The sequence below is a fragment of the Engystomops pustulosus genome, chromosome 11 (assembly GCF_040894005.1).
Source record: "Engystomops pustulosus chromosome 11, aEngPut4.maternal, whole genome shotgun sequence".
Taxonomy (NCBI): domain Eukaryota; kingdom Metazoa; phylum Chordata; class Amphibia; order Anura; family Leptodactylidae; genus Engystomops; species Engystomops pustulosus.
The window spans coordinates 8,886,922-8,909,907 of record NC_092421.1 but is presented as its reverse complement, the minus strand read 5'-3'; the positions used below and the strand labels follow the sequence as shown (position 1 = coordinate 8,909,907).

The 22,986-nt window shown below is 48.2% G+C and overlaps 2 protein-coding genes across 2 annotated transcripts in view; both read right to left on the bottom strand.

Annotated features, from left to right (window-relative positions):
• Positions 1–5,094, bottom strand: part of LOC140106445 (uncharacterized) — a 39,506-nt gene extending 34,412 nt beyond the window's left edge. The window contains exons 1-4 of the mRNA XM_072130894.1: positions 4,852–5,094; positions 4,412–4,457; positions 2,154–2,254; positions 1,952–2,054 (exon numbers count right to left, since the gene is read on the bottom strand). Coding sequence (XP_071986995.1) covers positions 1,952–2,054; positions 2,154–2,254; positions 4,412–4,457; positions 4,852–5,079 — 478 coding nt within the window. The 5' untranslated portion in view covers positions 5,080–5,094. The remainder of the gene's footprint in view (positions 1–1,951; positions 2,055–2,153; positions 2,255–4,411; positions 4,458–4,851) is intronic.
• Positions 5,095–7,636: 2,542 nt separating this feature from the next.
• On the bottom strand, positions 7,637–22,239 carry LOC140106092 (uncharacterized). The gene is made up of 7 exons (XM_072130312.1): positions 22,151–22,239; positions 17,809–17,935; positions 12,583–12,756; positions 12,412–12,478; positions 11,529–11,620; positions 9,940–10,045; positions 7,637–9,213 (listed from the first exon to the last, which is right to left on the bottom strand). The coding sequence occupies exons 1-7, from the start codon at positions 22,225–22,227 to the stop codon at positions 8,321–8,323; spliced, it is 1,536 nt and encodes a 511-aa protein (XP_071986413.1). The 5' UTR covers positions 22,228–22,239; the 3' UTR covers positions 7,637–8,320.
• Between the last annotated feature and the right edge of the window lie 747 nt (positions 22,240–22,986).

The following is a 22,986-nucleotide window of genomic DNA, read 5'->3' as shown; positions in this document are numbered from 1 at the left end:
GAACTGAAAAAGTGTTTCAAATTTCATGTTACTGAATCAATATTTTTGGGGTATAACCATTGTTTTCCAGAGGCAGACCTGTCACCCCACATGATCTCTAGTGGATGGAGGTCATAGGATTGGACAATTGTTACCTCCATCGCCCATTTTGTAAATCCTTTCATATATTCATACAGTTCCATGATATCTTGTATAAGATAATTGGCTCCAATACTTTGGTTTGTCCCCATATCATGATTTTTAGACCACCAAGTTCTGCGGCTTGTATTAATAATAATCTATTTTCATGGGGTACAAGATAAGAAATTACAATCTACCAAATAGTCATGAGATGAAACAATGGGAATGAGGACTCTGACCGGACCCACAAAAGAGAAAATTCTGCTACATACTGGTACTATGATTAGGTTGTGAGCCCCATTGGGGACAGGGACTGATTTGGCAAACTCTGTGCAGCGCTGCGGAATCTGTGTGCGCTTTTTAAATAAAGGAATTATTTTTATTATTGTCTGCTCTAAATGCCGAGGTGCTATTTATTCCTATACTGTGGTATTTATCATTCCTGCACTGTGCTGTGGTTGCTGATGTATCTAGGGTGCTGGTTACTGGTGCAGCCCTTTACAGATGAGCAGTATGATATTTATTGGTCCAAGGGCCACATTGTTGTTATGGAGCCTGGAGCCCCTTAGGCTCATTTGCATACAGTCTTTCATCCTGGTGGTAGATGTCCTTTAAGGACCCATTTGTATACGAATTATGCTAATTCCTGGAATACCCCTTTAACTAAATGGAAGGAACTCATCCTAACTATTGGGGAGGAGATGGAATCAGACCTCATGACATCTCAGAGTTTCATTATTCATATATTATTCGTCAGGTTATACAGGATGGGACGCGCACCCATCACCGCTTGTCCAGACTGTGGCTACTCGGAAGCCGATTTTGGGCAGAAAAAAAACAACATACACTGGGTATGTCCCTCCATCCCTTGATTTTGGAAGGCAGTTACCAACTCTCTTTCAGTCTTACTATGCCTCACCGTGCCATGCACACCAGAGATTCGTCTACCGGGGTTAAGATCTGGAGAGACATGGTCACATGACCCCAACACTGTTACCCTAAGAATGTGGAACGCTCACTGCGAATCCCTGATCTACAAACACAGGAACTGTGCAGACAAATTCTGTCGCATTTGGGGAATGTGGTGTGAATCGACCAACACTAAGGCTGCATTCACACGAACGTATGCCCACCGAGCCGTAGACGGGCAAGCATACGCCGGAGACCCCTCTCCATAGGGAAGCACAGTGCATGGAACCGTAACATGGGGAAAGATGGGTCAAGTCCTATCTTTTCCCCCCCGTGTACAGAGCAATGCGGCACCGTATCGCTCCGTGCGTCCACTGCCGGCCTATGGGAGAAATATGTATGGCCGCCAGCTTACGGTTGTACTTACGCCCCCCTACGATCGTGTGACTATAGCCCAAGGCTGCATTCACACTGAATAATAGCATACTTCAGCCGCGATGGAGAGGAGGAAGGGTGACCCCTCTCCTCTCCATTGCAATGCATTATGTACAGCCTGTAACACGGGGAAAGATGGGACAGGTCCTATCTCCCCCCCCCATGTACGGAGCAGTACAGTGCGGCCATTGCCGGTCTGTGGGGGAAAGCTTGCAGCCGTACATACGTCCCCCTACAGTAATGTGAATGTGGCCTAACGACTTTCCTTTCAGATTTAGAGATTCACCTTCTAACCTTCATTCTCAAATATAGCATTCCAGAGGCTGCTGGAACCTGTAATCAAGTAAAAATGACCTTCCTGATGACAGGTTCCCTTTAATCCAAGTGAAATGATTTGCAATGATTTTCTCACTTCATCAGGTTAATGATGGTGGACGGCCATTGTTGGATGTACATACAACTAAACGTCATTCCCTTCTGTACTTACCTGCGTTGCTATCAATTGGAACTTCATCGAGTTCCTCCTCTTTCACTTGCTGGGGGTGTGGGCTGAGCTCTGTCTGGGTAGATGCATCTTCCCACCAATCTGCCTACAGGGCACAAAGCACACGACAGATTTATCATCTTTTCTGCACAACAGATACAGATGAAGCCCTTGAATCACACCTTGGATGTCAGCATTGCTCTACCTGCTCCTCCTTCAAGGAATCCTCACTTTCCTCCTTGATAGTTGCAGGGTGCGGGCTCGGCGGTGATCTCTCTGGTGAATGCGAGCTGCAGCTGGATTCATCTGTAGTAGAGAGGGTTAATGCATCCTGTTATTTCCTCTGTATAGTAACCATACGCAGGGTAGAATTAGTAGTACTGTACAGAATAGGAGTTGTAGTACTGTGCAGTGTCCACATATAGTGGGTACAAACAATACTAGACACCAGGTGCTGGTTACCAATCGCATAGGCAATCGACCCATGACACCCCATGATCTTCGATTTCGTTTCTAAACGAAATCAAAGCGGTACGCATGACCACACCCCAAGTATTCAGACACTTTGCAGTGACACATTAACTCACACGCTGTCCATTTCCTTCTGATCCTCCCTGAGATGGTTCTACTCCTCTGCTGTGTTTAATTAAGCTGATTAAACTTGATTAGTAAAGGTGCACACCTGTCTATATAAGATATCACAGCGCATGTCACAGCACACTAGTATTATGAGGTCTAAGGAACTGCCCAAGGAGCTCAAAGACAGAATTGTGGCGAGGCACAGACCTGGCCGAGGTTACAAAAGAATTTCTGCAGAACTCAAGGTTCCTAAGAGCACAGTGGCCTCCATAATCGTTAAATGGAAGATTTAGGGGACGACCACAACTCTTCCTGAACCTGGCCATACAGCCAAACTAAGCAATTGCGGGAGAAGAGCTTTGGTGAGAGAGGTAAAGAAGATCCCCAAGATCCCTGTATCTGACCTCCAGAGATGCAGGAGGGAGATGAGAGTTACCCATCACTGCAGCCTCCAGCAGTCGGGGCTTTATGGCAGAGTCTGGAAGCCTCTCCTCAGTGCAAGACACATGAACGCCAAAAAACAACAAGACTGAACTTTTTTGTTGTTAGATCTATGCGGTGGAGAAAACCAGGCGCTGCTCATCACCTGCCAAATACAATCCCAGCAGTGACACATGGTGGGGGCAGCATCAGACTACAGGGGTGGGGGGACAGGAAAGAAAGATGGATGAGGCCAAGTACAGAGATATCCTGGATGAGAACCTCTTCCAGGTGCTCTGGACCGAACCTTCCATCAAGACAATGACCTTAATAGGGGTCTAGTGTCTAATGAATTGGGATTTAACTGCCCGGACCCAGCAGACCATGAGGAGTTAAAAGGGTTTGCCCATGAAACAAAGTTAGTGAAATCAAAATGTTAATCCCCAAGTGATGTTTACAAAATAAAGATCATTTTTAACCCCTTACTTTGCAATTTTACTCTAGTTTTAATGCTGTTTTAGCTATCACTCAGCAATGGTCAGTGTAGGGGACTCTCTTAGCAGACACTTCATGATTCCTCTGTGCTGCAATTACATACACCAGGACAGATAGATATAGGTTGGAATTATAACTTTGAATTAGAGAATGTGTTATTTTGTTATCCTGAGAATATTTAAGAATCTGGTCTCCGTGTGAATCCCCCTTTAAACCCTCCACTTCCCTTAGAGGGTTTCTCAAATTCAGATGTAACCCCCTATCCACAGGAGGGTTGAACAGCTGGGATTTGACCTTACCGGGACCCCCAACAATGAGAAAATAGGGGGTCCCATTCTCACTAATGGGTGAAGTGGCAGGCTGAGCATGTACCCTGATGATCCATTATATTCTATGAAAGCAGCCAAAAATATTTCCTGTACTCCTGTAGAACTGAATGGAGCGGGAGACTGAGCTTGTACCCTGCCACTGTGCCAAATAATGAGCATGTATCCCTGTTTTCCTAAATGCTGGTGGGTCCCGCCTGTTGGATCCTCACCGATGAGGAAGCTTTGCCCCTAAGCTGTGGATTAGAGATAAAGGATTTGTGCCAAATTTGGAAGTTCAGTGCTACATGAGGTAGTTAGGAGTAAAGGGGGTGCTGATGGAGCGAACCCACCGAAGGTTCATTCCTAGGGGCACAAGGGGCCTTGTGATTAGATAAGTGTCCTTGGTGTAAAAACCCAATTAAACGCAGACTTGGGGGTCGGCTCACATCACAGCGTTTTTGTTTTAACCTGATTTTTTATTTTTTTTAATCTATTTTTGGTTTAAGAGTCACCTAGAGATTGGTTCAGTAATCGGATCAGTGCACAAGAGAAAACCAATCTGCACGTGTCCATACGCCAAAACGTCAATGTGAATCCACCCTTACACAGGGACAATATTTCCTCTGCAGACCCCAAAATGTAACATATAAAACTTTCTTACCTCCAGATTTTGGGTTGTCCCCCATCTCCAGAGGTTTAATAGAAGCCTATAGACAAAGAGAAAGCAATCAGTAATCATAATCTGTGATCTCAGGCTCCCCTAGAAGACAATTTAAAGGGATTCTCCATGCTCAATGCCTTCCTTGCTGATGCCATAGCTGGTGGTCCCATCATTACTAGACCCCAGGATAACACCCCAGGGGGGTGACACTGGAGGTGGAGCAGCCAGTGATTACTTTTATTATGTTATGTCTGTTACCAGACATTTCTCAATCCTTCACAACTTTATAGACTATCAGACACAACACTGCAGCTTATAGAGGACTCCTGTGCTGTGCCAGATCATGTGACCACCTGAAGTGACATCACAACAAGACTGACACGCTTTCTAGGGCGCCCTGAAGATTGCATCAGCCATAATTGCCAGAAGTGACTACTTACCGGCACCCACCTGCCCGATCCAGGGCGCCCCTGCTCCCACAGCAGCCAACTATGCGTCAACAAGCGCAGCCGGAAGTCAGGGGGCGGCGGCCGCCAAGACTGCGTCACTTCCTGCCCGGTGCATGGAACGCCGGGAAATGTAGTTTTTAGTGTTGTGGGCTGAGAAGTCCCGGGAGCCGCCGCTGGGGGGGGGGGCCCAGGTATGAGGCGGCGGCGACTCACCTTCATGTACCGTCCACCGGGTGATGGGGCCACTTACCGCGCTCCGGGAATTTTGGTCTTTTTTGATCTTGTTAAGGAAATTTTTAAGAAGAATAAAACTTTTCACCGGCTTGAACAAAACTGTGTGTTATTATCTATCTGCAGCATCTTATTCTTATTATTATTATATTAGTATTATATTAGCTGGGACAAGAAAAACCATCTAGGAAAACGATATCATTGGCAAAGTGTCTGTAAGGCGACCACTTACCCCCTGACCCTAACCAGTTCCCCACACTGTGCTGATGAGATACAACCACATGGAAACAGCTCTGCCCTCAGCTGGGAATCTGTTCCTTCTGGAATACATTGGTTTGGCTTTATTCCTGCATCCTGTCATCAGGCAGACCATTAAAGATCGCATGCGGTTTTTTGACAGGTTTGACCAATTATCTTAATTAAAACTAGTCAAAAACAGATGCGTTTTCAAAAAACACATTCTTTCTTTAATGCATGCGTTTTTTTTAACGGACTGCTTAAAACAGACCAAAAACGCGTTCAAAACAACATGTGTGACATCACCCTGAGGGTGAAGACACACGTGGCGTTTTTGTCCGTTTTTAATTGCGCAAATTCGGAAAACCAGACAAGCGCATGCGTTTTTAACGATTTAACGTTGCGTTTTGGTCGCGTTTTCAGTGCGTTTGAAACGCATATGCAACAGCTGAAGAGAGGTGATTTGCCTAATTACATTACCGTTTACGTTCGTTAACGCAATGTCCCCATAGACAAAGTTACAGTCAGAGAGAGCCACTTAGGGCGCTGTCCCACGTTGTGTTTTGGTTGCGCACGCAGACCAAACCGCATCCACCGGGGCAAGTCGCGGCCCTATATATTCTTTATATACAGCCCCTCACCCCCTATATATTCTTTATATACAGCCCCCTCACCCCCGATGGATTCTTTATATATATAGCCTCCCTCACCCCCTATATATTCTTTATATACAGTCTCCCTCAACCCCTATGGAATCTTTATATACAGCCCCCACTCACCCCCTATGGATTAATTACATCCCCCTCACCCCCCATGGTTTCCTTATCTACAGCCTCCCTCACCCCCTATGGATTCTTTATATACAGCCTCCTCACCCCCATAGATTTCTAATATACAGCCTTATGTGGGGGGGGGCCCCCGTCACTTGCCTGGGTATGCCCAGTGCTGGCGCTGGACCTGCACTCCCCAACATGGCTAAAGTGTATCTCTGGTTCTGTAACTCTCAAAGTAACATGAAAGGTGAGATCCTTATCTTTAGTATGACACCAGTACCATGTCTCTAGGTGCTATAGAACAGAAGATGACAAAGAGGGAATCCTAGAAAGGGCAGTCCACACCGGAGAGGACTAGTAGTTCAGTGGGGTAAAACTTGGCGAAAGGCTCCCTTTACAAATTTCTTTATACATGTCTGGGGCTCTAAAAATAAAAAGGAGATATACTGACCTGCAGCGCTCCTGTCCAGCCATGGCCCCGCTCCTCGCTTCTTGTATACAGGGGGTTCTGGCTCGTGCCTTGTACACAATTAGTTTCAGGCAGTACCAGTAGGTGCGCGCTGTATACATGTAGAGACCTGACGGCCGGCGGGGGAGGGGAGGAAATGTATAAATATCTAACCTGGAGAAATCGCACCACAATTATTTTAACAGTGACTAAAATCCTGCAAGAAAATATTCCAGTTTACAAAACGGAGAAAAAACTTTATGTAAAAAGTTACAAAACACAGTAATACTGGTAGTTATATAGAAGGAAAAAAAAATCACATGTCTCGTAATCGTTTACTTCATTATAACAGAGACCGTAGCGATGGAGATCAGTAGTATGTAACAGTATACGTCCTGCATGTATGTATATGTCCTGTATGTATGTGTATGTATATGTCCTGTATGTATGTGTATGTATGTATATGTCCTGTATGTATGTATATGTATGTATATGTCCTGTATGTATGTATATGTCCTGTATGTATGTGTATGTACCGTATGTATATGTCCTGTATGTTTATGTATGTATATGTCCCATATGTATATGTATGTATATGTCCTGTATGTATGTATGTATATGTCCCGTATGTATGTGTATGTATATGTCCCGTATGTATGTGCATGTATGTATATGTCCTGTATGTATGTGTGTGTATAGCATTGCCTCAAGGCTCCAATGAGGAGGAAACCATCATGTTATGGTCAATGTGAATGTGTTCTGCATAAAAACATAAGGAAAAGATCAGAGCAAAATCCCCACTGGGTAAAGTGAGCCGGCGACACCCGATTTCAGCTTTATCCAGAAGTCGGAATTGGTCGGGTGCCCACATACCTCCGGTAGCTGTCACTGACAGGTATCAGCTCTCCTCACATGTACAAGCTGGGTTCTGCCAAGATTAACAGTTTTTTTCAAGGGGACCTGTCGCCACCTTTTTCACAAATACAGCTAATGACAGGTTCCCATGGACCCCTAACTGATACCCTTCTGTTAGCTAGAAATGGTTTCCCTCACATCCCCATAAAATCAACTTTGTTATCTTACCTGGCATACAGCCAGATCTAGCAGGAGCCGGAGGAGGGCGTGTCCCGTGGCTCCTCCCCTTGCTTTATTCTCAGCATTCAGCACTTTATGTCCTATGATGCCACATAATGTCATGTAAGGTCCTTTATCCATTTTTTAAAAAAAATCAGATCATTTTTATTAAACACTCCAACACATTTTCAGGTCCTTTACCCATTAACGTTTACAAAATCTACCCCTTGTATGCCTCCGATCACATGAAATCACAGCGGCGTCCATGGACTTCTACTCCTCCCCATCCTCCATGGACGCTGCTGTGATTTCATGTGATCGGATAGATACACGTGGTAGATTTTGCAAATGTTAGTGGGTAAAGAACCTTATAGGACATCACCCTGGTCACATGACATCCAAAGCCAACGGTGAGGAGGAGGCATGGGGGAGGAACCACTAGACACGCCCACCTCCAACTCCTGCTAGATCTGGCTGTATGCCAGGTAAGACAACAAAGTTGATTTTATGGGGATGTGAATGAAACAATTTTGAGCTAAGAAAAAATGGTGGTATTTAGTTAATAGGTCTCTATGGGAACCGGTCACTGGCTGTATTTGTGAAAAATGATTGGAGAGTAATCCACTGACTCACATCTATGTGGTATATCTCATCGGGAATGTACACACATCAGATTGTTGGTTTGGCCAATATTATTCTAATGCATTTGTTGATGCTCTACAAGCTCAGCTTTGCTAATAAAACACTCTCCGCATTCTGTGCAGAGGTGCGGCTTATTTTCGGAGTGAGTCTTTTGGTGCCGGAAGAGGTCAGAACTGGTGATGAAGCCCTTGCTGCAATACGGACAGCTAAAGGGCTTTTCCCCGGTATGAATCCTCTCATGGTTGGCCAAGTTGGACCTGGAGGCAAAACATTTGCCACATTCCTGACACGAAAAAGGCTTCTCTCCCGTATGGATCCTCTGGTGTTTGATGAGGTTCGATTTCATTCCAAAACTCTTCCCACAATCGATGCAACAAAACGGTTTTTCTCCCGTGTGAATCCTTTGGTGCTTCACCAGGTTGGATTTGATGGCAAAACACTTTCCGCAATCGAGGCAGGTGAACGGCTTCTCACCGTTGTGGATCTTCAGATGTTTGACCAGGTTTCCCTTCAAGGCGAAGCACTTCCCACAGTCGGAGCAAGAAAAGGGCCTTTCCCCCGTGTGGATCCTCTGATGAGTCTCCAGTATGGATTGGTTGGAGAAGGACAATCCGCACTCCGAGCACTGGAAGGAGCGGTCCCCGGTGTGAATACGTTTATGGGCGAGGAAAAGCGATTGACTGGAGAAACTTTTCCCGCATTCGAAACAGTCAAAGGATTTGTCTTCTGCTCCGGGCGGTGCCAGCACATGAGGATTTATACTATAGGAGGTCTCACAATCAAAGCACAAGTACAAGTTCTCTCCATGTTCATCCTTCTGATCCGGGGTCCTGCCCTGGAATTTAAAGCACTTCCCACAAAGTGAACATAAAAACATCTCCCCGTCTGCGGACGTCACGCTTGAGGGACTGGAGGAGGCGACTGAGAAATGTTCATTCACTTCACAATCTGGAAAACAGAACAAGACATTAAACAAAGGGAACCTGTCACCAAATTATCACAAATACAGCTGGTGACAGGTTCCCATAGAGCCCTAGTAACTAAATGCTAAAGACTGTTTCCATCACATCCCCATAAAATCAACTTTGTTATCTTACCTGGCAGGAGTCGGAGGGGACGAGTCCTCCCATCCTCACTCCCAGTTCTACTTCTCCCCAATCACAACTTCATGTCATGTGACCAGACCTGTGTCATCTAAGGCTCTTTACCCATTAGCATTTGCAAAATCTACCCCGTGAATGTATCTGATCACATGAAGCCACAGCAGCCTCTAAATGACTTCTGCCCCTCTCCATCCTCCATGGAGGCTTATGCGATTTAGTGTGATCAGATACATACATGGGGTGCATTTTGCTAATTTTTTGTGGGTAAAGTACTTAGGTGAAATAGCTTGAAGTGCTGAATGTTAATAAGGAAGCCCTGATCCCAGACGATCAGGACATGCCCCCTATGCTGCTGCTTATTTACTGATTAGTTTGCAACTACCTCCACATGACTCTGCCTGGCTGCCTGTTCCATCCTGTTTTTGACCTGATGAAGACACTAGTTCAGCGACAAAACACGCTGTCAATTTTACAAATAGAAACTGTTTTTTTAAGACCAAAACTGCATCAATGTAATTGAATTCCGTGGTTTCAGCATACGTACCCAGAAGTGCACCTACATGCTACATACCTGAGCTGATATTTAAAGGAAGATCTTCTTCCTTAATCTGTACATAAGCGTCTCCTCCTTCAGTCTGGGGCATAATAAGAAGATTCATATCCGTTAAGCTTCCAGTCTAAAAGCCAAAAGGAGAATACATTAACCCCTTCACAACTGGCATAAGGCTATGAACATCCTATCTGCACATACCCCTGTGCAAATATACACACATCAAGACAGTGTCCTAATTAAAACAGCCATATCTTCTGAACCATGGTGCCTAGAAACACTCCACTTTAATATAATTGCAGGATTGTGTTTTTAGGTGAAACAGAACAGGAGGTATACACTGTTGAAGTTATGAAAAATACAAAAAAAAAAAATTTAATACAGAATTATTAATTTCTAACTTTAACAGAAAATCTCTTGTTCTATTTCACCTAGAAACACAATCCTGATAAGAGTATTAAAGATATGATTCTCCTCTTTAAAAGGACACCAGAACTGTTTTTAGGTGCCACGGATCTGGATATATGATCCAGTCTGTCAGCTAAAGGCAAAAGTACATGCACCCTCGGTCTCTGAACCTGGATATTGTTGGTGAATTGACACTGTACATATTTATTACTTATTTTGGTAAAGGTTGATACAATTTTACTGCTTTTATTGAAAGAAAAAAAAACCTGCCAATTATATTTAAAAAAAATATATTATTAATAACATTATTCTATCAAGTTAAAGTCTCAGATAAAAAATAAAAATGAAGTAAAAAAGTTGTCACGATGTGTAAAGCGGAACCAACAATATCGTAATTTCTAAAAGAGCAGAACACAAAGTCACAAAGGGGTTAATCTGGCTAAAACTAACTTGCCAAAGATTATCTATTTTCACTCTAAATTCTTGTTTTTGTTTTTTTTTAGGGTGCTGCTACTGCATAATTGTCATTTTTTTTGTCCTCACAACCAAAAATTCTGGATTTAAGATCAAAAATATTCTCAGTTTTGTGGCAATGAAAACAGATGTAAAAAGTGAAGAGTTTGAGCCAAATCATAAATCACTACAAGACTAATTGCAGAATGAATGAGCTCATATCTACCCACTGGACAACGACTCCTGTTGGAACAGAAAAGGAGCCCAAATCCAGCACCAAAAAGCAATTCACAGAAGATATTGGGGCACATTTACTTACCCGTCCCATCACGATCCCCGAGGTCAGTTGTCCAACGAGGATTCGGAGCGGCTGCAATTCACTAAGATTGTGCGTCCAACTTCCTGCATGTGTCACTTCCCCGCTCAGGTCCATCGGAGTTCACCTTCTTCTTCCCGGTGCATGTGACTGCTGATCTTGGGACACAATCTGCTTTTTGAATTCCGCGGTTTGTCCGAATCAGTCGGGTTGTCCGACAGCCACGGCCCCCGATTTGTTGTCGCATGAAAGCTGGCGTCGATATGACACAATCCGATCGCGTGCACCAAAAACCCGGGGCAATTCAGGGCAAAACGGAAAAAGTCAGGAAACCCGAAAAAAATGCACGTTCGGACCCTTAGTAAATGTGCCTCAATGTAAGACTAGAGTTCTCCCGAGGTCCAGGCTGACAGAACGGATCTCCTCCAGTTACCTGAGACTCATTCTCTGGACTACATGGATCATCTTCTGGACAACCCTCTGGGCTGGAAACTCCCTCTGGGGTGTTCATGCCACTGGACTCATCTGTCAGGAAACAATCAGAGAGAAAACAGGGGAAAAGATGGACTTTACTATAAGACGCACCCTTAGTCATCCAAAAGAAGGAAAAATATATTTCACATCAATTAACAATTCCCTGTTGTTCACACACAAGCAAACCCCCCGGCAGTGCCGCGCCGACACGCTCACCCCCCCGGCAGTGCCGCGCAGACACGCTCACCCCCCCGGCAGTGCCGCGCCGACACGCTCACCCCCCCGGCAGTGCCGCGCAGACACGCTCACCCCCCCGGCAGTGCCGCGCAGACACGCTCACCCCCCCGGCAGTGCCGCGCAGACACGCTCACCCCCCCGGCAGTGCCGCGCAGACACGCTCACCCCCCCGGCAGTGCCGCGCAGACACGCTCACCCCCCCGGCAGTGCCGCGCAGACACGCTCACCCCCCCGGCAGTGCCGCGCAGACACGCTCACCCCCCCGGCAGTGCCGCGCAGACACGCTCACCCCCCCGGCAGTGCCGCGCAGACACGCTCACCCCCCCCCCCGGCAGTGCCGCGCCGACACGCTCACACACACACACCCCCCGGCAGTGCCGCGCCGACATGCTCACCCCCCGGCAGTGCCGCGCCGACACGCTCACCCCCCCGGCAGTGCCGCGCCGACACGCTCACCCCCCCCAGCAGTGCCGCGCCGACACGCTCACCCCCCCCGGCAGTGCCGCGCCTACACTACTTCACTACTGGGAATTTTTTGGATTGCTGATGAAGAAATGTCCAGGTGGACTGCCAGCACATACACACAGCGCTCACACAGTTCTTACCCTGCGTTTCTTCTACACAGCTCTCGCTCCTGGTCTGTAGAGCTTCATTGTCTGTATATTTCCAGATCTGTGAAGATACAACGATCTATAACCCAATGACTTGTAGGAAACATTCCCCCCCTGCAATGCAGCGTGTAGCCCCCCTGCTTGTATGCTGCACCCAGCGCTCACCTCTCCAGTCAGTAGGTGAATGACCTGATTGGTCAGATGAAGGATCTTTTCATCGCGGTCCTTTTCAGAAGACTGGGTCTCGCACTGCGGAGATGGGACGGGATCCTGGGCGTTGTCAGATTCAGAAATCCTGCAAGCTACAACCTCACCCGATCTCATCACAACCATAAAATCCTGAATGATAGAAGAAGGGGCTCATTACCCGTCACACATCTAGTTCTATTAGTTCTATTGTAATCTCTTAATTGCCAACAGGAAATGTTTCCATTTTTCTCACTGCATTTGGAGTCACGACATCTCACCGACTATCGTATCGGGTTATTACAGCAGTCACTAGATGTACTTATCGTATTTTCCCGACTATAAGGCGCACATAAAAGCCTAGGATTTCCTTAGAAATCCAAAGTGCGCCTTATAGTCCGGTGCGCCCTATGTATGGCGCAGGGCAGCGGACCCCAGCAGATCTCCAGCGGGAACTGCAGACCACGCGGCACGAGCAACTTCTGCCGCGTCGGTCTGCAGTTCCCGCAGGAGATCTGCTGTCTCTGGTAGCGGGGACCCATGTAAGTATGGTCCGCTGCCATCCTCCCCCCTGAAAGGACCCCCTTCCCCGCTCACCTCTCCGGCCGCTCCGTCTCCGCTCTGCCACGCCCCCGGAACTCCGCCACGCCCCCGGCCACCCTGCGCCTTATAGTCCGATGCGCCTTATATATGGATAAATTCCATATATAAGGCACATCAGACTGATGCGCCTTATATTCCGGTGCGCCTAATGGCCCGGAAAATACGGTAATACTAAAAATTCCTTTATTTATATAGCGCACACAGATTCCGCAGCGCTGCACAAAGATTGCCAAGTCGGTCCCTGTCCCCAATGGGGCTCACAGTCTAATCAGCTACCAGTATGTTTTGGAGTGTGGGAGGAAACCACAGGACCCGGAGGAAACCCACACAAACAAGGAGAGAACTTCCTACATAAGGTACTGAAGCTTCCTGGATAATGGAGGAGGAGTCCCTTCTAGGAATGCTGGAGGACCTAAGGTCTTGTCTACATGTATATTGAAAGCAGGAACAGATGTACAAGGATTTCATAGATGAAGGTCCTTCTAAGGGCGGTGACACATGTGGCGTTTTGAATGCGTTTTTGGGCCGTTTTTAAGCAGTCCGTTAAAAAAAACGCATGCATTTTTGAAAAACCGTCCATCCGTTTTTGACTGGTATGACCAATAATCTTAATTCAAACTGGTCAAAAACGCACTGCTTAAAAACGGCCCAAAAAAGCGTTCAAAAGCCATGTTCACCACCGGCCTTAGGGTGATGGCACACATGGCGTTTCGAACACGTTTTTTGGTCTGTTTTTAAACAGTCCGTTAAAAAATGTATGCGTTTTTTTTAAAAAAACGCATTAGTTTTTGACAGGTTTTTACCAATTATCTTCATTAAAACAGACCAAAAACGGGTACAAAACAACCTTAGGCTACATTCACACGACCGTATGGGGGATGTATACACGGCCGATGTATATACGGCAGTTATACTTCCCCCATAGACGGCAATGGGTGCACGGCGCCCTATGGGATCGGTACTGTCCTATCTTTCACCGTAATACGGCGCTGTGCGCCATATATCCCTATGGAGAGGGGCGGGGGTGAGCTACGCTCACCTCCTCCTCCTCCTCCTCTCCCCACGCGGTGCCGCACCCCGCTACGGTACGGTGGGCAACGGCAGTGTGAATGTAGCCTTAGTGTTACATAGTTCAAAAACGAAAGACAACTCAGATCTGATAATAACACATATTGAATGCACAGCGTCTATCGGAACCTGTCACCACTCAAATACAGCTTTCTGGTGACAGGTTCCCTTTAGGTCAAACTCGGACCATGGTGTTTATGCCAAGCCCGTTTATAAGCACGTGTTCTCAGTCCATTCAGTCCGTGTGATTTTGTCCGGTTTTAATTAAGATAATTGGAAAGACCGGACAAAAACGGATGCATGACTAAAAACAGACCAAAAATGGTCCTAAAAGAAAGCCTGTCAGAAACTATATATCATATATACTCGACTATAAGCCTAGATTTTCAGCACAAAAAAATGTGATTAAAACCAAAACTCGGCTTATACTCGAGTTTAAAAAAAATATATATAAAAACTCACCTTTCCAGCGTCCCCCGCTGCTGACTATTTACTGGGGCAGGAAGCTGGCTATATACTGGGATATATGGGCTGCCTATATACTGTGGCAGGGGGCTGGCTATATACTGGGATATATGGGCTGGCTATATACTGGTCCAGGGGGCAGGCTATATACTGGGATATATGGGCTGCCTATATACTGGGATATATGGGCTGCCTATATACTGGTCCAGGGGGCAGGCTATATACTATGGGGACCCCGACTAAAAAGAATAGTATTTATCCAGTGCAACAAAATACTGAGGTTGGGCAAGGTGCTTGGCGTTGTGGATTTTTACTAAAACGATATAAACATTTTTAGCCCATTTTTTGTGAGTAGATTACCGTATTTTTCGGACTACAAGGTGCACCTGATTATAAGGATGAATGACCAGCAGGTGGCAGACCTGTGCACAGTACAAGGCAGCTGTTGTCTGTAAGTACGGTTCATATATAAGGCGCACTGGACTATAAGGCGCACCTGATTATAAGGATGAATGACCAGCAGGTGGCAGACCTGTGCACAGTACAAGGCAGCTGTTGTCTGTAAGTACGGTTCATATATAAGGCGCACTGGACTATAAGGCGCACCTGATTATAAGGATGAATGACCAGCAGGTGGCAGACCTGTGCACAGTACAAGGCAGCTGTTGTCTGTAAGTACGGTTCATATATAAGGCGCACTGGACTATAATGATGAATGACCAGCAGGTGGCAGACCTGTGCACAGTACAAGGCAGCTGTTGTCTGTAAGTACGGTTCATATATAAGGCGCACTGGACTATAAGGCGCACCTGATTATAAGGATGAATGACCAGCAGGTGGCAGACCTGTGCACAGTACAAGGCAGCTGTTGACTGTAAGTACGGTTCATATATAAGGCGCACCGGACTATAAGGCGCACCTGATTATAAGGATGAATGACCAGCAGGTGGCAGACCTGTGCACAGTACAAGGCAGCTGTTGTCTGTAAGTACGGTTCATATACAAGGCGCATCGGATTATAAGGTGCACCTGATTATAAGGATGAATGACCAGCAGGTGGCAGACCTGTGCACAGTACAAGGCAGCTGTTGTCTGTAAGTACGGTTCATATATAAGGCGCACCGGACTATAAGGCGCACCTGATTATAAGGATGAATGACCAGCAGGTGGCAGACCTGTGCACAGTACAAGGCAGCTGTTGTCTGTAAGTACGGTTCATATATAAGGCGCACTGGACTATAAGGCGCACCTGATTATAAGGATGAATGACCAGCAGGTGGCAGACCTGTGCACAGTACAAGGCAGCTGTTGTCTGTAAGTACGGTTCATATATAAGGCGCACTGGACTATAAGGCGCACCTGATTATAAGGATGAATGACCAGCAGGTGGCAGACCTGTGCACAGTACAAGGCAGCTGTTGTCTGTAAATACGGTTCATATATAAGGCGCACTGGACTATAAGGCGCACCTGATTATAAGGATGAATGACCAGCAGGTGGCAGACCTGTGCACAGTACAAGGCAGCTGTTGTCTGTAAGTACGGTTCATATATAAGGCGCACCGGACTATAAGGCGCACCTGATTATAAGGATGAATGACCAGCAGGTGGCAGACCTGTGCACACTACAAGGCAGCTGTTGTCTGTAAGTACGGTTCATATATAAGGCGCACTGGACTATAAGGCGCACCTGATTATAAGGATGAATGACCAGCAGGTGGCAGACCTGTGCACAGTACAAGGCAGCTGTTGTCTGTAAGTACGGTTCATATATAAGGCGCACTGGACTATAATGATGAATGACCAGCAGGTGGCAGACCTGTGCACAGTACAAGGCAGCTGTTATCTATAAGTACGGATCATATATAAGGCGCACTGGACTATAAGGCGCACCTGATTAGAAGGATGAATGACCAGCAGCTGGCAGACCTGTGCACAGTACAAGGCAGCTGTTGTCTGTAAGTACGGTTCATATATAAGGCGCACCGGACTATAAGGCGCACCTGATTATAAGGATGAATGACCAGCAGGTGGCAGACCTGTGCACAGTACAAGGCAGCTGTTGTCTGTAAGTACGGTTCATATATAAGGCGCACTGGACTATAAGGCGCACCTGATTATAAGGATGAATGACCAGCAGGTGGCAGACCTGTGCACAGTACAAGGCAGCTGTTGTCTGTAAGTACGGATCATATATAAGGCGCACCGGACTATAATGATGAATGACCAGCAGGTGGCAGACCTGAGCACAGTACAAGGCAGCTGTTGTCTATAAGTACGGATCATATATAAGGCGCACTGGACTATAAGGTGCACCTGATTATAAGGATGAATGACCAGCAGGTGGCAGACCTGTGCACAGTACAAGGCAGCTGTTGTCTATAAGTACGGATCATATATAAGGCGCACTGGACTATAAGGTGCACCTGATTATAAGGATGAATGACCAGCAGGTGGCAGACCTGTGCACAGTACAAGGCAGCTGTGGTCTGTAAGTACGGATCATATATAAGGCGCACCTTTGATTTCTGAGAAAATCAAAGGATTTTTTGTGCGCCTTATAGTCCGAAAAATACGGTAAGTTTGTGTATAAACAAAGCATAAACCGTACAGTATGGGGTGTGACTGTGGTGACACTAAAATTGTTATTTTGAGAAAAATATCTTAATAATAATCTTTAGTTATGTATCATACTGTAGTAATTTTTATACATTCTAACTTTTCTTATCAGGGGGAATGGTCAGTATGCGAGTGGTGCCTGTCAGTGTGATGCTGACGGGCGTCCATTATAGTAATAAAGAAGACAGCAGTATGGACCCTTCCTGCCATAGGACCCCATCACCCTCTCATGATGCGAGCGCGCGGGGGGGGGGGGGGGGGAGCTGTAATTCTAGACATTATACCATTATACAGGCGGACGTTAGATATACACAGCACCCACAAGTGATGGCACAGGGCTGCTGCCATCACTATCACATACTGCTATGGAGCCCCCTGTACAGTGCACAGCTAGAGCCGCCGTCACCAAGAGGTTAGTACACAGAAGAGCGATGGCAGGAGAATCCCTCACCTCTCCGGTCAGGAGGTAGATGATCTCCAGCGTGAGCTTCAGGATCCTCTTACTCATGTCAATCTTTCCGTTCTCCATCCTGACGGTGACTTCTATGGTCCAGTCTGCAGGCCCCGACCACGAGGAGCTAAGAAGATTATCAAGGGTTAAATTTAAACAATATCCTCTATACATATACCCGGCACTGTACCCGCTCCTCCCCTCTATACATATACCCGGCACTGTACCCGCTCCTCTCCTCTATACATATACCCGGCACTGTACCCCCTCCTCTCCTCTATACATATACCCGGCACTGTACCCGCTCCTCCCCTCTATACATATACCCGGCACTGTACCCGCTCCTCCCCTCTATACATATACCCGGCACTGTACCCGCTCCTCCCCTCTATACATATACCCGGCACTGTACCCGCTCCTCCCCTCTATACATATACCCGGCACTGTACCCGCTCCTCCCCTCTATACATATACCCGGCACTGTACCCGCTCCTCCCCTCTATACATATACCCGGCACTGTACCCGCTCCTCCCCTCTATACATATACCCGGCACTGTACCCGCTCCTCTCCTCTATACATATACCCGGCACTGTACCCGCTCCTCCCCTCTATACATATACCCGGCACTGTACCCCCTCCTCTCCTCTATACATATACCCGGCACTGTACCCGCTCCTCTCCTCTATACATATACCCGGCACTGTACCCGCTCCTCCCCTCTATACATATACCCGGCACTGTACCCGCTCCTCCCCTCTATACATATACCCGGCACTGTACCCGCTCCTCCCCTCTATACATATACCCGGCACTGTACCCGCTCCTCTCCTCTATACATATACCCGGCACTGTACCCGCTCCTCTCCTCTATACATATACCCGGCACTGTACCCCCTCCTCTCCTCTATACATATACCCGGCACTGTACCCGCTCCTCCCCTCTATACATATACCCGGCACTGTACCCGCTCCTCTCCTCTATACATATACCCGGCACTGTACCCCCTCCTCTCCTCTATACATATACCCGGCACTGTACCCGCTCCTCCCCTCTATACATATACCCGGCACTGTACCCGCTCCTCTCCTCTATACATATACCCGGCACTGTACCCGCTCCTCTCCTCTATACATATACCAGGCACTGTACCCGCTCCTCTCCTCTATACATATACCCGGCACTGTACCCGCTCCTCCCCTCTATACATATACCCGGCACTGTACCCGCTCCTCTCCTCTATACATATACCTGGCACTGTACCCGCTCCTCTCCTCTATACATATACCCGGCACTGTACCCGCTCCTCTCCTCTATACATATACCTGGCACTGTACCCGCTCCTCTCCTCTATACATATACCCGGCACTGTACCCGCTCCTCTCCTCTATACATATACCCGGCACTGTACCCGCTCCTCTCCTCTATACATATACCCGGCACTGTACCCGCTCCTCTCCTCTATACATATACCTGGCACTGTACCCGCTCCTCCCCTCTATACATATACCCGGCACTGTACCCGCTCCTCTCCTCTATACATATACCTGGCACTGTACCCGCTCCTCTCCTCTATACATATACCCGGCACTGTACCCGCTCCTCCCCTCTATACATATACCCGGCACTGTACCCGCTCCTCTCCTCTATACATATACCCGGCACTGTACCCGCTCCTCTCCTCTATACATATACCCGGCACTGTACCCGCTCCTCTATACATATACCCGGCACTGTACCCGCTCCTCTCCTCTATACATATACCCGGCACTGTACCCGCTCCTCTCCTCTATACATATACCCGGCACTGTACCCGCTCCTCTCCTCTATACATATACCCTGGACTGTACCCGCTCCTCCCCTCTATACATATACCCGGCACTGTACCCGCTCCTCCCCTCTATACATATACCCGGCACTGTACCCGCTCCTCTCCTCTATACATATACCCGGCACTGTACCCGCTCCTCTCCTCTATACATATACCTGGCACTGTACCCGCTCCTCTCCTCTATACATATACCCGGCACTGTACCCGCTCCTCTCCTCTATACATATACCCGGCACTGTACCCGCTCCTCTCCTCTATACATATACCCGGCACTGTACCCGCTCCTCTCCTCTATACATATACCTGGCACTGTACCCGCTCCTCCCCTCTATACATTTACCCGGCACTGTACCCGCTCCTCTCCTCTATACATATACCTGGCACTGTACCCGTTCCTCTCCTCTATACATATACCCGGCACTGTACCCGCTCCTCTCCTCTATACATATACCCGGCACTGTACCCGCTCCTCTCCTCTATACATATACCCGGCACTGTACCCGCTCCTCCCCTCTATACATATACCCGGCACTGTACCCGCTCCTCTCCTCTATACATATACCTGGCACTGTACCCGCTCCTCTCCTCTATACATATACCCGGCACTGTACCCGCTCCTCTCTTCTATACATATACCCGGCACTGTACCCGCTCCTCTCCTCTATACATATACCCGGCACTGTACCCGCTCCTCCCCTCTATACATATACCCGGCACTGTACCCGCTCCTCCCCTCTATACATATACCCGGCACTGTACCCGCTCCTCTCCTCTATACATATACCTGGCACTGTACCCGCTCCTCTCCTCTATACATATACCTGGCACTGTACCCGCTCCTCTCTTCTATACATATACCCGGCACTGTACCCGCTCCTCTCCTCTATACATATACCCGGCACTGTACCCGCTCCTCTCTTCTATACATATACTCGGCACTGTACCCCCTCCTCTCCTCTATACATATACCCGGCACTGTACCCGCTCCTCCCCTCTATACATATACCCGGCACTGTACCCGCTCCTCTCCTCTATACATATACTCGGCACTGTACCCGCTCCTCTCCTCTATGCATATACCCGGCACTGTACCCGCTCCTCCCCTCTATACATATACCCGGCACTGTACCCCCTCCTCTCCTCTATACATATACGCGGCACTGTACCCGCTCCTCTATACATATACCCGGCACTGTACCCGCTCCTCTCCTCTATACATATAGCCGGCACTGTACCCGCTCCTCTCTTCTATACATATACCCGGCACTGTACCCGCTCCTCTCCTCTATACATATACCCGGCACTGTACCCGCTCCTCTCTTCTATACATATACCCGGCACTGTACCCGCTCCTCTCCTCTATACATATACCTGGCACTGTACCCGCTCCTCCCCTCTATACATATACCCGGCACTGTACCCGCTCCTCTCCTCTATACATATACCCGGCACTGTACCCGCTCCTCCCCTCTATACATATACCCGGCACTGTACCCGCTCCTCCCCTCTATACATATACCCGGCACTGTACCCGCTCCTCTCCTCTATACATATACCCGGCACTGTACCCGCTCCTCCCCTCTATACATATACCCGGCACTGTACCCGCTCCTCCCCTCTATACATATACCCGGCACTGTACCCGCTCCTCTCCTCTATACGTATACCCGGCACTGTACCCGCTCCTCCCCTCTATACATATACCCGGCACTGTACCCCCTCCTCCCCTCTATACATATACCCGGCACTGTACCCGCTCCTCCCCTCTATACATATACCCGGCACTGTACCCGCTCCTCTCCTCTATACATATACCCGGCACTGTACCCGCTCCTCCCCTCTATACATATACCCGGCACTGTACCCGCTCCTCCCCTCTATACATATACCCGGCACTGTACCCTCTCCTCCCCTCTATACATATACCCGGCACTGTACCCGCTCCTCCCCTCTATACATATACCCGGCACTGTATCCGCTCCTCTCCTCTATACATATACCCGGCACTGTACCCGCTCCTCTCCTCTATACATATACCCGGCACTGTACCCGCTCCTCTCCTCTATACATATACCCGGCACTGTACCCGCTCCTCTCCTCTATACATATACCCGGCACTGTACCCGCTCCTCTCCTCTATACATATACCCGGCACTGTACCCGCTCCTCTCCTCTATACATATACCCTGGACTGTACCCGCTCCTCTCCTCTATACATATACCCGGCACTGTACCCCCTCCTCTCCTCTATACATATACCCGGCACTGTACCCCCTCCTCTCCTCTATACATATACCCGGCACTGTACCCGCTCCTCTCCTCTATACATATACCCGGCACTGTACCCGCTCCTCTCCTCTATACATATACCCGGCACTCTACCCTCTCCTCTCCTCTATACATATACCCGGCACTGTACACTCAGGTGACACCGACCTCCGCTGGTTCCCCCGCGCTATGGCGGCTCTTCTAGCTGTTGTGCACAGTTATACATAGATATGGAGCCCCTACCCCCTGGTTCTCCTCCTGATCCCCTCTGCCCACCACCAGTCCGGCGCCATGCTCAGAACTGTGCCGGCTCTCTTCATGAAGTGCGAGACACCTGTACACACAGTGCGATTAACTATTCCAACTTACTTCAAAGCCGCGGAAGACTGACGTCACCGGCAGCAGCTGGACGCTAGAGGGAAACCGAGCCACTACACAAGCACTCCGCCATTTTCCCGGAGTCCCGCAGGAGCGTCACATAGCAATCAGCGCTGTCCCTGAAGTCCGATGTGTGGGGACATGGCGCAGGGTGGATGTGCTGTTATGTGTGGGGACATGGCGCAGGGTGGATGTGCTGTTATGTGTGGGGACATGGCGCGGGGTGAATGTGCTGTCGTGTGTGGGGACATGGCGCAGGGTGGATGTGCTGTCATGTGTGTGGACATGGCGCAGGGTGGATGTGCTGTTATATGTGGGGACATGGCGCAGGGTGGATGTGTTGTTATGTGTGGGGACATGGCGCGGGGTGAATATGCTGTTATATGTGGGGACATGGCGCAGGGTGGATGTGCTGTTATGTGTGGGGACATGGCGCAGGGTGGATGTGCTGTTATGTGTGGGGACATGGCGCGGGGTGAATGTGCTGTTATGTGTGGGGACATGGCGCAGGGTGGATGTGCTGTTATGTGGGGACATGGCGCGGGGTGAATGTGCTGTTATATGTGTGGACATGGCACAGGGTGGATGTGCTGTTATGTGTGGGGACATGGCGCGGGGTGAATGTGCTGTCGTGTGTGGGGACATGGCGCAGGGTGGATGTGCTGTCATGTGTGTGGACATGGCGCAGGGTGGATGTGTTG